Source organism: Chroicocephalus ridibundus, chromosome 3 (genome assembly GCF_963924245.1).
Source record: "Chroicocephalus ridibundus chromosome 3, bChrRid1.1, whole genome shotgun sequence".
Lineage (NCBI taxonomy): Eukaryota > Metazoa > Chordata > Aves > Charadriiformes > Laridae > Chroicocephalus > Chroicocephalus ridibundus.
The window spans coordinates 43,897,455-43,914,475 of record NC_086286.1 but is presented as its reverse complement, the minus strand read 5'-3'; the positions used below and the strand labels follow the sequence as shown (position 1 = coordinate 43,914,475).

Genomic DNA, 17,021 nt, shown 5'->3' with positions numbered 1-17,021 from the left:
AAAGTGAGCTGGAATATCTCTGCCACTTCAGTTTGCAGTGTAGGCACATGCTAGGTGAAGTCTGTAATGGTTTTTGTAGTTTGGCACAGAAACAAGCTTTTGGGACACACTTGCTGATAATTTTCTTATGAATAGAGAAATCCTTTTGTTCCTCTTTCATTAAGTCAATTATTTTAATAGGGTAACTCGGTTCAATCATATCTGTATGTCACGTGGATGCTTCCTGAGTCAGTGTCATTTCCACGAAGGAATCCAGTTGTGTCTCTCTCATTGAAGCCTGACACTTTACAAACACATGAATTTTTTCCGGATATTCAGCTGCTGCCTGACACCAGTTCTCCAAGGACTGATACAGAGGTGAGAAACACTTCAAAGTTCCACATCATTTACAGAAGATAAGGAACTAAAATGTTTACTGTGCCCTCAAGGATTTAATGTTTGAATGACAGGATAAAAACCAAATAAGTGTTCCAAACTTTTCAGTACACTGAAGGTCTAAAATAAATCATGTAAAAGGTGATGGTTTCTAAGGGCTATATCTGCCTAACAATCCATTGCATGGCTGTCGCCATGATTAAGCAGCTGCTCTGAATACAACACTTCACATTCCTCCACCAAATAGTTAGTTGAGGTTCTCCTATGAATTATTCTAGAAATGAAACGCTGTTTCATTACTATAGATAGACTGACCTTCAGTAATAGTGGCACATAAAGATCAAGCTGGGTGTTAAAGTGATTCCATTTTCTCTTCTTACTGCTTTGATAAAATAAGATGCCAAATTTATGTTTCAATTGCTGACCAGTTTAATTTGAATAGTCCATGAGACTTCAGTTTTGGTTTATATAATTTCACTAACTTTGTAACATATCTGGATGATGTTTATGGAAAGGTCATTATATCTCTGTTCAGTGACTTATTCCTTTCACCTGATTAGAGTATTTCTATAGATACCTACTTCTGATTAATCTTCAGTTCTTACAGCTGTTTTTACACAATCTAATTGCAACTGTGCCACAGATAGCAGGTCAGGTTGGCAGATGGAGGGCCCTGTCCTCTGCAGCAGGGACTCTCCCAGTACTATCACTCCCTGCTTCTAGTGCTTCTGTGTAGCTCAAATAGAATACTATTAGAATAGCATTGCACATGCAGTTGCTGTAGACATTGACAATTTAGGCATCTTATTACATTAACAGTTAAACATTTCACTCTCTAGTGTTCACATTGCTCCTACTCAAATTTTTTTAATGTTCTTTGTAGACTTTTGTACCTTCTGTGGAAATCAAGTGTTTTGATGTTTTAAAAGTAGAAGGATGCAGTTTGATAGCTACAGGAAGTGCAGATGGTGCAATAATTTTGTGGGACTTTGAATCTGCTTCTGTGAGATGCCTGTAAGTATTGCTTTCATGGAGGCATTTTGATCTCCAGTATTTCATACAAACTTTTCAAATGGCATACTGGAACTTCTAAGACACTGAACTGTAAAGGGTGATGGACAAGCAAGAGTTAAAGTAGCAATTTATCTGCCCCCCCTCCCTCCCACTGCAAATTACTCTGCTAGCTAGTCCTGACATTGCAGGTAGGAGAAGTGATTAAGACAGAGATTCATTTGGGAAAGGGACGATGTAACTAAGAATAGTGTTTTAACATAACTCAGCACTGCTGCTGAACGAAACTCTCACTACGTAAGTCACTCTGTCATCGACTAGAGGCTGCTACTGAGCTGTAGAACCATCGTTATTTTGGAGGTTTCATGTTTGGGAGGACATCTGGAAATAATGCCACTTTCATGGATGATAATGGCAAATTTATCAGCATCATTGTCTATACCTAGAAGACTAGAATTCACATTCAACAAGGAGAAATCTGAAGTGATTTTGGAGGTTTGGGAGTAAAAACCTTTCACAGAAAGCGACAAAAAGGGAGTGTAGCATGGTTCCAGACATTCTCATGTGGATTAAGCTGCTACATCAGGAAAGCGAACAATGACAACATGTCTGGTTAGACTGAGTGGAGCAGCACAGCAGTATTTCTGTGTTGGTGATGGAATACATGCCTTTTAACACTGTACAAAGTCAATATTTATCTATCCTACCCAATAGTTTCACAGCATCTTTCATGTGTAAAATTGGCATGTTTGTGAGAAAGCGAGCTGAGTTTTTCTGTACCACGGGAAATAATCAAAACTTAATTGCAGTTCTGGCTCTGTCTCATCCTTTGCTTTTGCCTCCTGATATATGAGGGAACCAATTCATGTGAATGCATGGAAGACAGGGAAATCAATGCTTTTTAAGTAGAATATTTTACCCAGGGTTCATATGACTGGCTTAAATGCCAGGAACAAGGTACTTTTCTAACATTAACTTAGGTAGTTAACTTCAACATGTTAATTCACTTTTCTCTGAAATACTAATTCTCAAGAAAATATTTGGCTGAATGAAGTGTTCATCATTCCATCAGGTTCCTGTTTTTCCTGGCACAGGCACATTCTGTACCTACACTTCCTTCACTGACATTAATCCATCAGAAGTGATTAACTCATTCTGAAAAACTGTGTCGAAAACTTTTAGGTGACATACATTCTGGGAAAGGAAATGTTTAATTTTTTAGCTTACAAATAAAGTCTGCAACTTTTTCTGGGAGCAACACGCAGCCTATATGACACTTCTTGTACAAACATCTTTATTTTCAGGTGTAAAATTAATGAAGACAGCCAGGCTTCAGTTCTTCAAGCATCTGGAGTCAATGCCATGTTATTCCTTGTACATAGTGCTTTCACTTCCAGGTAACTGTGTGCATTTTATCTTCCCCCAGGACAGGTTCAGTAATTTAGAATTTTGTGGTAGTAAACTGACGTAATGTTTCTCCAAGATAGCTCATTTAAATTGAGATTTTCTTTGCATGTAATCAGTTCAAGTTCAAACAGTTAATTAGCTTTCCCATCCTTAAATTTCTGTAAAGCTTATCAATCCATATTATATATTCTTTTTTACCACTCCACTCAGCTATCCTTTTGTCCTCTAAATGACCTCATTAGTCTCAATTCTGTTGATGAATTCAACACGAGTCAGCTTTTGTCAGGTATTATTTTTCCTGTGTAGTGTACCTTCTTTGATTCTTATCTCTGTGTGGTAACTGTGTGGCAGCAGGCTTTTTCTTTATTTTAAACCTGATGCAGTCCTCATGGTATTAGATACTCTCAGCAAACAAGGAGAGGCAAGCTCATTGAAGTGTGCAGCCTCAAGTTTCATCTTAAAACAAATTAGAAGCTGGCATATGTTGGTAGTGTTGGATGGAGAACAGAATTTTAGCCAAATATGCTCATGCTGAGAGAAAGGCATTGCACGTATACATAACTTCAGAAGTGCATGTCTTCCAATGGATATGCAAAGGCAATGGTAGCCAAAAGGACTCAGTATGGTTTAAATACTTATGCGGCTCTAAGGTCTTAAGCAATTAGGCAGCTTTTTTGCCCTCCTGAATCATAAAGATGGTTTATGGACTTACGTTGCTTTAAAACCTTCAAGTAGCTTATGCATTTACTACACACCTAAATGTACCAGTGCCACTTAATTGAACATAAATTTGGTTTTTGACATAAAAGCTTAATGATTAATTTAAGAAATCCTAGATAAATTAAAGATGTGATTACAATTCACAAATAGATTTTTTTTTTTAAATCAAGAAAAGTTCTGATTATTCTTAAGCAGGAGGATCCTACAGTGACTTTGAATAATATAGGCTTAGGATGTTTTATATATATTGGGAAGGTACCTGGATATATTTGACTGTGATCACATACGCACACACAATGCGTTAAGAATGCTAGCAAGTCTGTAACATCAAACACTGAAAAATTACAAAGTCATGGCCATCTGTTCAAATTCAAGTGTGCTTGAGTGCGGAGGGGGGCAATATCAGGCTTGCCAGTGACAAGCTGTGGGACAACAGGCAACGGTTAGAAGGACGGGGTGCTAGAGAGGGCCCGCAGCCTGTTGCTCTGAGACGTGTTGGCTACACTGCAGCACACTTATTCTCACAGACATGAGACAGGGACTCCTAATGTAATTGGAGCCAAGAGAGATACAGCAGTGAAATACCCCAAAGGAATTAATGGATGTTTCTCTAAGAACGTGACACGGCCAACAGCCCAGCTGAAGTGCCTCTACACCAATGCACACAGCATGGACAACGAACAGGAGGATCTGGAAGCCACCATGCTACTAGAAAGCTACAACCTGGTTGCTATAACTGAAACCTGGTGAGATAAATCCCATGACTGGAGTGTGCCTATCAATGGCTACAGGATGTTCAGAGGGGCCAGGTGAGGAAGGAGGGCCGGAGGCGTTGCCCTCTACATCAAGAAATGGATAGAGTGTGAAGAGTGTCTACTACAGGCTGCCTGATCAAGGGAAGCCCATTGACGAAGCCTTCTTATTTCAGCTACAGGAGGCATTGTGCTCGCAGGCTCTTGCCCTGCTGGGGGACTTCAACCACCCCAACGTCTGCTGGAAAAGTAGCATGGCAAGCTGTAGGCAACCCAGGAGACTCCTGGAGTGCATCGAAGGTATAACTTCTTAAGCCAGGTAATAGACAGCCCCACCACAGGAGATGCAATACTGGACCTGATGGTCACCAATGGCAAGTGAGCTAATTGGTGACGTCAAGATTGGAGGCAGCCTGGGCTGCAGTGATCATGCAATGATGGAGTTTGCAGTCCTGAGGTATATGAGTCAGGTGAAGACTAAAGTCAGGACCCTGAATTTTAGGAAAGCAAAATTCCAGCTCTTCAAGGAGTCAGACTATAGGACCCCCTGGGAAACTGCCCTCAGAGACAAGGGAGCAGAACAGAGCTGGCAGATCTTTAAGGAGAGTTTCCAAGCAAGAAGCTCCAAGCAAGAGCTCTTGATTCCCAGGTGTAAGAAATCAGGAAAGGAGGGCAAGAGACCGGCATGACTGAGTCCACACCTCCTGGTCAAACTAAAGGGCATGAAAGAGATGCGCAGGCAGTGGAAGCAGGGACAGGTATCCTGGGAAGAGCATAGGGAGGCTGCCCAGTTGTGTAGGGATGGGGTCAGGAAGGCAAAGGCACAGTTGGAGCTGAACTTGTCGAGGGACACAAAGAATAATAAGGGCTTCTACAGGTATGTCAACCAGAAAAGGAAGGTCAAAGAAAGCATACCATTCCCCTCTTATGAGCAAGACTGCCAAGTTGGTAACAATGGGCAAGGAGAAAGCTGAGGTACTCAACAACATTTTTGCCTCAGTCTTCACTGGGAACCTCTCTCCCCACACCTCTCAAGTGGATGGGCCACAATGCAGGGACTATTGGAGCCAAGTTCCTCCCACTATAAGAGAAGATCAGGTTCATAACCACCTGAGGAACCTGAACATATGTAAGTCTATGGGTCCTGATGGGATGCATCCCAGAGTCCTGAGGGAATGGCTGATATAGTTACCAATACACTCTCCATGATATTTGAAAAGCCATGTCAGTCAGGTGAAGTCCCCAGTGACTGGAAAAAGGGAAACATTGCACCCATTTTTAAAAAGGGTAAAAAGGAGGACCCAGGGAACTACCAACCTATCAGCCTCACCTCTGTGCCTTGGAAGATCTTGGAACAGATCCTCCTAGAAGCTATGCTAAGGCACTTGGGGGACAGGGAGGTGATTTGAGACAACCAGCATTGCTTCGCCAGGGGCAAGTCCTGCCTGACCAATCTAGTGGCCTTCTATGATGGATTGACTACATGAGTGGAAAACGGAAGAGCTATGAATGTTATCTATCTGGAATTCTGAAAGACCTTTGGCACAGTCCCCCACAACATCCTTCTCTCTAAATTGGAGAGATATAGATTTAATGGGTGAACTGTTCAGTGGATGAGGAATTGGTTGGATAATCGCATCCATAGGGTAGTGGTCAACAGCTCAATGTCCAGGTGGAGATCGGTGACAAGTAATGTCCCTCAGGGGTCTGCACTGGGACCAGTACTGTTCAGTATCTTCATCAATGACATAGACAATGGGATGGAGTACACCCTCAGCAAGTTTGTGGATGACACCAAGCTGAGTGGTGTGGTTGATATGCCTGAGGGAAAGAATGCCATCCAGGGGGACCTGGACAAGCTCAAGAAACGGGCCCATGTAAACCTCATGAGGTGCAACCAAGCCAAGGGCAGGGTCCTGCACCTGGGTCGGGGCAACCCCCAGTATCAATACAGGCTGGGGGATGAAGGGATTGAGAGCAGCCCTGCCAAGAAGAACTTTGGGGTACTGGTGGATGAAAAGCTGGACATAAGCCAACCATGTGTGCTCGCAGCTCAGAAAGCCAACCGTATCCTGGGCTGCATCAAAAGAAGCATAGCCAGTAAGTTGAGGGCGGTGATTCTGCCCCTCTACTCCACTCTGGTGAGACCCCATCTGGAGTACTGCGTCCAGTTCTGGAGTCCTCAGCATAGGAAATACACGGACCTGTTGGAGCAGTTCTAGAGGAGGGCCACAAAAAAGATCAGAGGGCTGGAGCACCTCTCCTATAAGGAAAGGCTGAGAGAGTTGGGGTTGTTCAGCCTGGAGAAGAGAAGGCTCCAGGGAGACCTTATAGCAGCCTTCCAGTACTTAAAGGGGGCCTACAGGAAAGATGGGGACAAACTTTTTAGCAGGTCCTGTTGCAGGACAAGGAGTAATGGTTTTAAACTAAAAGAGGGTAGATTTAGACTTAGATATAAAGAAGAAATTCTTTACTATGAGGGTGGTGAAACACTGGAACAGGTTGCCCAGAGAAGTGGTAGATGCCCCATCCCTGGAAACATTCAAGGTCAGGTTGGATGGGGCTCTGAGCAGCCTGATGTAGTTGAAGATGTCCCTCCTCATTGCAGAGGGGTTGGACTAGATGACCTTTAAAGGCCCCTTCCAACCCAAACTATTCTATGATTCTATTACGCTAAGTGGGCTACCCTAGCTGCACACATTCTATGTGGGTTTTACATTAACCCAGTTATTCAGATACTCTTGTCAAAAACAGAGCAGTTGTGACACTGGTGTAAGTTATGTGGCAAGAACCTCTCATTAGCGCAGTCAGAACTTGTCTTGACTCAGAAACACAAATATTGAAGGCCACATCCAAATTTTTTTCCTGAGATTCTTCCACAGAATCCTGTTTCTGAGCATTATCTTAAAAGATTGAAAATAAGTTTCTGTAATTAGTTGAAAATCACTTGCAGAGCAAAGTACTGTGTAAAATGAAAGAGAACAAGCCATTGGCATTGACTTTTTCCCCTTCGCTTCTTGAGAATGAACACCACTGTTAATTTTGGTTTGCTATGTATTTAATTTGCTCAAAACTCCTGACAGGAAAGGCCGGCTGTGTAATATGTAAATATTGCCTAGTCACTTGGATAAATTTCTAAAACACTGACAACCCTTAGTCTAATAAGTCTAATCAATTCAGGCGCTATTTTATTATGCTTTATTACACTGGATGATGTTGATTTCCAGATAGCAAACAGTATCTACAAGAATGTCAGGGATCTTCAATAATTTCTTTCACACAGGAAAATTAGTTCCCTGCCCTCTACTACTGCTACCATGAGGCGTGGTATTAGGGTCATTCCGGAGCACAAGAGCAGTTCTTTGAACCTATGTAAGGTAGGTATCGTGGCTTCGTGGATCTGGTAGCATTCAAAACAAATTTCTGGTTTCATTTTGGTTTTGGTTTTAAAATCCTGTAGCTTACTAAAATCCCTCCATAAAGCCATGCACAAAACCAAGTATCAGTTACAGAGAAATGAACTTTGTTCACGTAAGCTGAATGAGGTGGGGAATTAAGAATACATTCTGTCAGGTAGCCGGCTCTGTGATACATGTAATAGCTGACTATCAAAGTGTTTGACAGATGCTTATCACTAGCAATTCTGACTTTCAAATGGGGTTATAGAAGAACTCAATGGGGAAGGTAAAATAGACAGTCATGAAGTACTTGAATAAAAGTGGAACCGCGTCTACATTGCAGCCACACTTGCTTAGATACATTGCTTTCAAATGACAGCATGATGACTTTTTTTTAATTTATCATCAAGATGCCAGTGTCCCAATCTGTGAACTTTTTGCTAAGGATAGCATTATGATTTTTGTGACACTTTTTGTCCTTTTATGCCAGAAGAACATGCCATATCTGCAAAGCAACAAATAGCAAGTAGCCAAAAAGAGGAAAAAACCGCTACCTCTCCAATTCTTTCCAGCATTTGGTTCACCAGAGCATGGCACTTTCATAGATTCCCAAGTAGATACAGGCCTAACTGTCATCCACAAACTAAAATATACACATCTTGTGCTATGCAGTCGTTAGAATAACAAAATGAACAGACGTTTGCAGCACTTAATAAGATCCTCATAAGCCCAACACACCAAGCCTCACAGAAAAATAGGTGAGATGAGATTGAAGTGGTCTTTCCTCTTCTAAGATACCTCAAATACTCATCACTGCTTAGTTTTTCCTGCCTTATTTGACTTAGCAATTTTTGAGGCCAGTATACCGACTACTGTCAGCCTTGTGGATCCTCGGAAGCCTATATAGTAAGGCGCAAATGAAAGACTATGACAATTCTCATACTGAAGATGTGAGTAAATGTTATTGCTGTTTATGCAGTTTTTTTCATCTTTGTTCAAGGCAGTAACAAGCCTATATGCATGTTCTGAATTAAACTCTATAAGGAAGAGATCTAGGTTGTATTCACATGACTGTAAGTGATCGACTTTGCTTGTCCTAAGAAATTAATACCATTCAGACAAATTTACCTTTAGTGTGCGCCTGAATTTCAATTAATTTCATTTGGGATTTGTTCATCTGTGATTTTGATTCTCTTCAGATTAAATATTTCTTGTTTTCACTCAGTGCTGTCCCAGACTGAATGGAAACTGGGGGAATATTTGAATCCTTCAATGTAAAAAAAATTAAGTTCTTAAAATAATTCCAATTAGAAAACTGTGCTGTAGTTACACCCAACTTCTATTTTCTAATTTTGTTATGTTTTATTCCTTGCTTTTAGGAAAATATGAAAAGTGATGAAATTAATATTCAAATAACAACAGGTATGGAAAGATGTTGTTTTTCATTCTCTTTGTTGTTGATGCATGAGTTCTGCCCAGATTACTACAGAAATTGAGTTTGTTAGTTTGTTTTGCAAACTGTGTTTAGATTAATTGGGATACCATTGGTGTGTGGATGACACCTCCACGTCTTTTGCTCAGCCCTGATTTGCATTTATTTCCCAAAAGCCAGGCCAGGATGCAGGATATGCAAGGGCTTAATTGCTGATTTTTCTAAATAGAAGTGATGCTGAAGACCTTTCAGAATTTAAGAATGTCAATTATACACACTTCTCTTCTGCATACATATTTGAGCAATGAATTATTGAAATTATAGAGCAAGAGCCAACTTGAGTCAAGTAGGAGTGAATGGCCTCACAGACAAAATCTTCAAGAGCAGATGGAATTTCAGAAGGAAAGATCTTCCCTGTAGTAGATAACCTAAAATAACAGAAACAGCAGAGAGCCAAGTGCTTAAGAGTTAAAGCTGTGCAAATGGAGTCAGTGAATTTGCAAGAAGTAAATCCTCTAGATTCTTCACAATCCTTTATACATCCTCTGCTGGAAAGCAGAATTTCCCAATTACAATAAATTTGATCATTTGAAATGTGGATTCAAGCTGAATTTATTTTGCAAAGAAAACATGCCCTGAAATCAGAATATCACTAAGCCTTGTAGCTGCTCAACGAAAGAGACACTCATGTTAGGTCCTGCATCCACTGAATGTCCATTTCACTGAGGACCTTCTTGGGACCTACCCCCCCCCCCCACCACAGCATCTCCACCTCTGCGGAATTCACAGCAGGAACTCAAAAAAGGTTCTCTGTGACCACCACCTTGCATTTAGCAAAAGGTTTGAACTGAATAAGTAACTATGGAAATGTATGATTCCAAAATTGTTAAGTGTCATTTAGTTCATTGCTGAGTTTATAGTAATCTTTAGAAGCTTCCTGCAGAGGCTGCAGAACTGCCTCTCAGCTGTCCTGATGACCACTGTCTTGCACTCCTCCACTCTCACTGGTGCTTGCAGTTTCTGTAAAATCTTTTGCTGTACTTTATATATAAGAGCATATAAATAAGGATCCACCACAACATGGAGCAATAGTTCTGGCTGGTTTAGATAAGATCATGAAGGTTGTTCTAATTTCTTTTCAGTTGTCTTTTATCCATAGCTGTAATGTTTTCAGAGTAACACCATCTTGATGATGGTGTTTATTTTCAAATTTACTTTTTTTCTGATGTTATGTAATTTCTGTGCATTCAAAAGCAGTACTAAAAGTTGTTGAGGAAATGTATGATTTGTGTTCCAAAGCAGAAGACACAGCTAAGCATAAGAATATCCAATACTTGAAGACGAATGTACAGTTATCCAAAGATGTGGCAGGACACTCACCAGTACTGGCTTCTGCTCATGAAAATGGCTGTATCTGCCTATGGAGTATCCAGGTAACTATCTGAATGTCTTTGGGATGGGACTGTACCCTTGAGAAGGCAATTCTACTAATCTCTGGAAACTTTAAAAACTTGCTTTTTAACTAGCGATTGCAGCAGCAGATATTTTATTGCATTTTTTGGTTAATAGCTTCTTCCATGACACAAATTAGTTCTGCTTTAATAACTGTAGCAGAGAGTAATGGCAAGTGGAAAATTAAGGAACATGATTTGAAATAATTATAACAAAAACTGATGGTAAAGTTACATGGAAGTCTAGAGGTTAATTTTTCACCCACATCACTTACCTTTTAAGAAAGGATGATAGGCAAGGGTTCTGCTCTCAGAAGAAGAGAAATATGTCTGGAACATTGCACAAGCCGGCTAGCACTAGTAGGGCTACAAATTAGGAGACAACAGTATCCTGACACATAGTGTCTACACCTATAATCAGCTTGTAAAGCCAGTCATGCAACAGGATACCAATGGCTTAGTTGTCATATCACCTCAGACCTATGAGACTCTATTCCATAAAGCACGTTACTCTAAGCAAGAGATAAAAAGTAAATACAGAAAGAAGGGGGAGTACCATGATATGGTGAGGTAATATTGGCCATTGTGGCAGACAGTGATCACAGTATGTCAGCCATATAAGGCTTAAACAGGAATGACAGCAAAGGCAAGTCATAGGGAGAATTTTTCAGAAAGATGATAAGGTAGCTCTGCAGATGTTTTATGCAAAAATAGAATATGATGGTAAATGTCCCCAGGTACAGTAGTTGTGGACTTTGTTGGATTTTGTTGTCTTCACTGCTGATACATTAGTGTGCTTAGATTCCTGTAGGAATACGCAAGTTCAGATGATGGTGATACCATCACTGACATGATTGTCATCATCATTACATGTATCACACAGCCAAGATTCTCCTTATCTGCAAGACTTTCTCCCTCACCTCCTCCCAAACTTGAAGAGACCGTAAGGGAGAAAGTCTATTGATGGTTGCTTGAAAAATATAACAAGTTGGTGAAGGAGACATCATGGGCCAATTTGCAGCAAGAAAAGACATTCGGGTAGCAAATGAGATGCATACTGATGATATTTCACAGCAAATGAGAGAGAAGTGGTATAGTAGGGGTATGTACATATAAACTATGAATTGCTTGAAGAGGGAAATAGCTTGTTCTTTTGATGTAGAAGAGATGGGAATCCAGAACAATACATCCCAGCTATCTTGATCATTCAGTAGATTAGGAAAATACTTTTTTAGCTGCTTTCTGAATAGATATGAACTGAGTAATGCTGAACAGATCAAATCAATGGCACTCAACTTCTGATGCACTGATATTTTTTTTTTTCATGTAGGTATTATAAAGTGAAATATATGTTTATTTATTTATTGTAGGGAAACTTAGTGAAAGAACTTTTGCCATTTTCAAAATATCCTTCAGTTCCTCTGACAGCACTATGTACAGATGTCTCCACTAAAATGCTTTTGGCAGGCAGTAAGGGTGAGTAAACATGTTAGTCATTCTGTTCAGGACACTTTGCAGGACCAAAAAACAGCATGCTGTAGATGTGCCAGAAACATGGCAACGAAGGTCCAAATGCTGGTGGACTTTTTCCATCGAAGCCATAATTAAATAATTTTAAAAGGTATTTTCTGGTATGAGAGGATGGTAGATTAAAGCTTAGCATTACATTAATAGCATTATCAGTAGAATTGTTTTCACAAAAGACATTACAATTTTCTTTATTCACAAGCTCTGCATATATTTTTCATCTGAATTATTGTATTAATAGCAAGGTCAAAGATTACTGCTAAGAACAAGCAAAGATTTCATATCCAGGGTAATAAAACTAAATAAAATAACTGCAACTGTGGTTGTAGCAAGAGCCGTGATTCAGACACTGTTATGGAGTGCACAGTAATGGTTTCAGCAGTACACTGCTATATAAGGAAAGAAAGTACTTGTGGTCTGTGCTAGTGGATCATTGTTAGACTGTTAATTTCACACCAAATCTGGCTTTCATTTGGCAGAAAGTCCAAGAGTTTATCTGCTGTCTGATTCTCCTCTAAACCTTTAGAATCATTCTGTCAATTTTCCTCTTCTGCATCTGTCATATGAGAGTTTTGTCCTTTAATGTGTCACTTTTCTTCTAAAAAGTACCTACTAGAACTGCTTCCTGCCAGCTTCCTGCTCTTTTGCTGTCAGAAGTTGGATGGAGCAAGGTTTTTTTGCCCATTTGTTTCAAAACTGAGCAGTAGTTTGACATTAATGCTGAAAATGAAGAGGAGTTTCCACTCCTCATTGATTCAAATCAGTAAATGAGTTCAGGAAGGCAGCATGCACTGAACAGGATTTTAATTAGTTGTGGAAAAGTATCCAGCCTGTAACCTATTCATCTGATACTCTCCCTTTGTCCTTTTGTGTTTGTGCCGATGTGTATTTGCTTTTCATGCTTTCCGCACCCTTCTATCTGCAGTGCTACTACCAACTTCTTGTTCTCATTACAGATTTTCCCTTGTTAGGAAAAGGTCAACTTCTCTGTCATCCTCCTTGCTTGCTTGCAAATGCACAGCCCCAGAAACCAGATGTGACTAGTATGAAGGCTGAAATTACACAAAAGGTTCCCCTGTCTAGTAGTAGTAATGAGAGATAAAAGGCAATGTCAGCAGGAAAGAGGCTGCCTAGGCAGGAAACTGAACAGTTGTGGGTCCTAAGGGAAATGGTTCTTTGATTCTAGTTTCACGTGAGTGCACTAAAAGGTTGTAAAACATTAAGCTTTCATTATGTATGCAATTAATCAAACTTTATCCATTTCACCATGACTGAAAAACAGTTTTCCGCAGGAAGCTCTCATACCTAGTTTGTGCAATAGATAACTGTCTTGACAAGATGATTCTTATTTTTTATTCATGTCATTTAAAGAAAAAACTTTGCGTTCTTTCCATTTCAAACCTACACAGTTAATGACAAAGTGCTCACAAAGAGTATATATATTTCTTTGCATTTTAATGAATGGTCCATTATATTCTGCTTTGTGCTTGACAACGAGATAGTGACGTTCACCTTAAAATAACTTTCACCGACCTGTAATCTTTGCTTCATTCTGCCCAGTGTTTACCAAGAGCATATGGCAGCAACTAGTGATCGTGTAGTTCTATATGAAATTTATTGATGTTTCGCTTTTTCCTTTCTTAAACAGAGGGACATATTATGCGCTGGTGCATTGCCTCATTCTTAGAAGATCCACAAAATAGTAAAAATGTAAGGAAAAATCTGACAGATTTTCTTAACTTGAACAGTATACTGAGATAAGACAAATAGAGAAAAATGGATTCAGAGTTCTACAGGGACTAAAAATGTTTCCTGAACATAAAGGTCACGTCTTTTGCTTGAAATAATAACTTGATGCTGTGAAAAACAAGAAAAACATAAGTAAAACGCTGTTAGCACTATTCCATTGTGTTCAAAGAGGCTACATTAAAATTAATTTATCCATGTCCCCTGAGCGGTCTTTCTATGTCATTTGCAGGCTGTTTCATGGAGGGATTACTTTTTCACCTCTTAATTTTCAGAAAGCCATGCTGATAAATCCACTAAGCTTGCAACCTGGTGGCATACAGAACTGCCTGAAATGTGGTTATGTTCTTTTTTTCCCCCAGCAAATAAAGGAGGAGCTCTGCTGGAGGGCACACTCTACTGAAGTGGTTGACTTATTTCATGAAGAGGAGAAAGATGTGGTAGTGACAGCATCTACTGATGGTTCAGTCAGGTACAAAAATGACTAATACTTCTTATTGCTATGGCAATCAGTTGAACTATCTCCAAAGTTCCTCTTCTTGATGGACTTGTATATAGGCTAGAACTTAAATAAAATACAACATTGGGTGCATTTTCTGTTCTGCACCTGAAAGAACTAATTTTTTAATGTAATACTTCTCAGGAAGTCAAGACCTTTTGCAGAGTGTCATTTTCTTTCAGCAAGGTGATTTTGAACGCATAGGTAATGGCCCCATCACTTTAGAAATGACCTCTTGTTCTAGTTCTATTTTAGCTTTCAGTACTTGTTAAATTAACATGGGTGCTAAGCATTGCATCTAACCAATGCTTATGCAATTATACCATTGCAGTCTGAATATAGACAACTAATTTCTTCTTGGCTAACAAATACATTTGAAGTGATTTCTTTTGGGTTTTTGGGGGAATGAACAAGGAAATTTTGTTTAGGTCCTGAATTGGTGGCAGCACCTTACTATAGGAGCAATTCAGGATATTGGTGCCTTTACTCCTCAGATTCACATTTATGAAGATGAACTGTTTGTTTGTTTTCTGATTTTTACAACATCCTTCTGAGATTTTTTAACTCTCGAGTTACTTACATTATAAACAGTGAACTTCAATATCATTGACTTCTTTTATGACTATCATACTGAACTCTGGAATACCTCCACAAACTTGATAACGTGGACAGATATTTTGTCACTTTTGTTACACTTCTAAAAGTATCCATTTTTCCTTTCTGTCCTTTGGCACTGCTTCTACTATGTCTGTAGGCTCTGGCATGCCATGAACGGATACTATCTTGGTTACTTCGGACAAGCCAGGAAGTTTGAATTATCAGATATCAGTCGGTTGATTTTGCCTTGTGATGTTAATAACTTCCCTACTATAATTAAAGAGGAAAGCAAGCATATGGAAAAGAAAAAGAAGTCTGAATACCCTCTGATGCTGGACAGGGACAAGTAAGATCTCACGCATTTACATACCTGTATGACTGGGGGAACAGTTCTGAAATTATACTTAAAAAGTAGCTTTCACCTGGAGGTCAGAAAAAAATATTAGTATTTCCTAGAAGTTATTTGGAAAAATCCTTTTTAAAAATATTTTTACACAGCATGGATAAATATATTAACTGTTATGACTAGGTGACAGTCAGGATTAGGTGGTGTTCAGAATCTGAATTCAGCAATAGTGATGACTACATAATCGTCTCAGATTTTAGCTTAATTAGAGCCTGTATGGTATATACACTGTTCAGGTTAGCAGCCTGTTTCCCTTCCAGTTCCAGAAGCTGATATACTTCTGGGATCCCAAAACACTTATTGAAAAAGCTTAATGTGAATAGTTATAAGTCAAGCCAGAGAGCCTTGGCCCTCCAGCTGAAGTCATATTTCCAGTCCTGGTTCATTAATTAGTGGGTTGACCAAATGAACATCAATACTGAAGCAGGAATCTTTGGAGGCAACATGCACGTGGCCTTTAGTAACAAAGCAGTCCAAATCTGGGGAAAATTATTTCAGGGCTTGAAAACTCATGGATGCTTTAGTGATAAGGTTTCATATACCATGTGCATTTTTAGGCTGCCTTTTATGTTAACCAAAGCGCTTTTGGACAATGGGAAATCTCTAAGGTGCTTTACTGTTACCCCATTTAGGTCGGTATCCTGCTAACACTTGCTACTACACAGAGTTCTCACTAATGTGAATATTCCCACTGAAGTCAGAACGGTAACTCATCAATAAAGAGAAGTACTTGGCTGTGTTTGAAGGACAAAAAAAAATTCTCCCTGTGGTCCTTTTGAATAGTCAGCAACTAGTTTGAACCCTCTGGAATCAAAGATACTATAATTAGGCCAGCTAACCTTAAAGAAACTGCATAAATTACATGCCTGCGTCAAACTGTGACTACTTTTTGAGGACCCTTCAAATATTTCAGTAAAGGAGAATGGCTAGCATACATTTAAAACACATTAATTAAACAGACAGGAAGCAAATGAGAACTTAACTGTGCAGAGAACTGAAAAAAAAAAAAAGCAGCCACACACTGCACAATAGAAAGTTTCAGTATTATCATTCTGTATAGTCTGTGTGCTCTCACCTTAAGAGTAACTTGATTCCTCTGGATTAACTGTGCCTAATAGCGTATTGGATAGCTAGTCAACCATCATCCAAAAGGCTGTGTTACTTCGGAATGCTAGGCTTTGTTCTTGACAGGATATAGGAGCTTCTCTTGGGTCAAATCAGTTATCTTCATGATGCTACTACAATTCGCGTATTGGATAGCTGTCATATAAGTCACTAAGATAATATTTTAAAATTTCATCTAACAAGTCAAGTTATAAACAGATATTACCCAAATGTGCATATACCTGTAAGGTACAAACCCAGCTGAATAGCATAGGTGCTTACAGTTTAAACAAGTGGCTCAGGTGATCTATTGAGAAATATCAGCAGGTAGATAGACCCATATAGAAAACTATGAGACCCATATAGGTCTCAGTTTCTCTCTGTAGTTTATAATTCCTTAGCTTTTGTTCTCTGATTTAATTTTTCTGATTATAAATGAAACTGTGTTAATCTACACTAACAGACACTCCACTCTCTACCATATCTTCTTGTGATTAACTTTGGAAACCAGATATATGACCAGAGGAAACCTTTGTTGTGAAAGTGGCATAGAGGAATTGTAGTCAGGACTGACAGAAATGCTGAAAAGCCATTAT

At 39.5% G+C, this 17,021-nt stretch overlaps 3 protein-coding genes across 5 annotated transcripts in view; 2 read left to right on the top strand and 1 right to left on the bottom strand.

Annotated features, from left to right (window-relative positions):
* OPN3 (opsin 3) overlaps positions 1-17,021 on the bottom strand; it is a 116,056-nt gene that overhangs the window by 87,647 nt on the left and 11,388 nt on the right. For all 3 annotated transcript variants that reach the window (XM_063328936.1, XM_063328934.1, XM_063328935.1), the window contains one exon: positions 15,286-15,337. The gene's annotated coding sequence lies outside the window, so the exon portion shown is untranslated. The remainder of the gene's footprint in view (positions 1-15,285; positions 15,338-17,021) is intronic.
* The window catches only part of LOC134512979 (WD repeat-containing protein 64-like), a 73,723-nt gene that overhangs the window by 54,177 nt on the left and 2,525 nt on the right, over positions 1-17,021 (top strand). The window contains exons 14-20 of the mRNA XM_063328910.1: positions 181-357; positions 1,259-1,389; positions 2,691-2,783; positions 4,041-4,259; positions 7,549-7,642; positions 14,182-14,291; positions 15,073-15,261. Of these exons, the coding sequence (XP_063184980.1) occupies positions 181-357; positions 1,259-1,389; positions 2,691-2,783; positions 4,041-4,259; positions 7,549-7,642; positions 14,182-14,291; positions 15,073-15,261 (1,013 nt within the window). The remainder of the gene's footprint in view (positions 1-180; positions 358-1,258; positions 1,390-2,690; positions 2,784-4,040; positions 4,260-7,548; positions 7,643-14,181; positions 14,292-15,072; positions 15,262-17,021) is intronic.
* Positions 1-17,021, top strand: part of LOC134513795 (WD repeat-containing protein 64-like) — a 73,723-nt gene that overhangs the window by 54,177 nt on the left and 2,525 nt on the right. The window contains exons 15-24 of the mRNA XM_063330965.1: positions 181-357; positions 1,259-1,389; positions 2,691-2,783; positions 7,549-7,642; positions 9,043-9,085; positions 10,395-10,528; positions 11,917-12,022; positions 13,722-13,783; positions 14,182-14,291; positions 15,073-15,261. Coding sequence (XP_063187035.1) covers positions 181-357; positions 1,259-1,389; positions 2,691-2,783; positions 7,549-7,642; positions 9,043-9,085; positions 10,395-10,528; positions 11,917-12,022; positions 13,722-13,783; positions 14,182-14,291; positions 15,073-15,261 — 1,139 coding nt within the window. The remainder of the gene's footprint in view (positions 1-180; positions 358-1,258; positions 1,390-2,690; positions 2,784-7,548; positions 7,643-9,042; positions 9,086-10,394; positions 10,529-11,916; positions 12,023-13,721; positions 13,784-14,181; positions 14,292-15,072; positions 15,262-17,021) is intronic.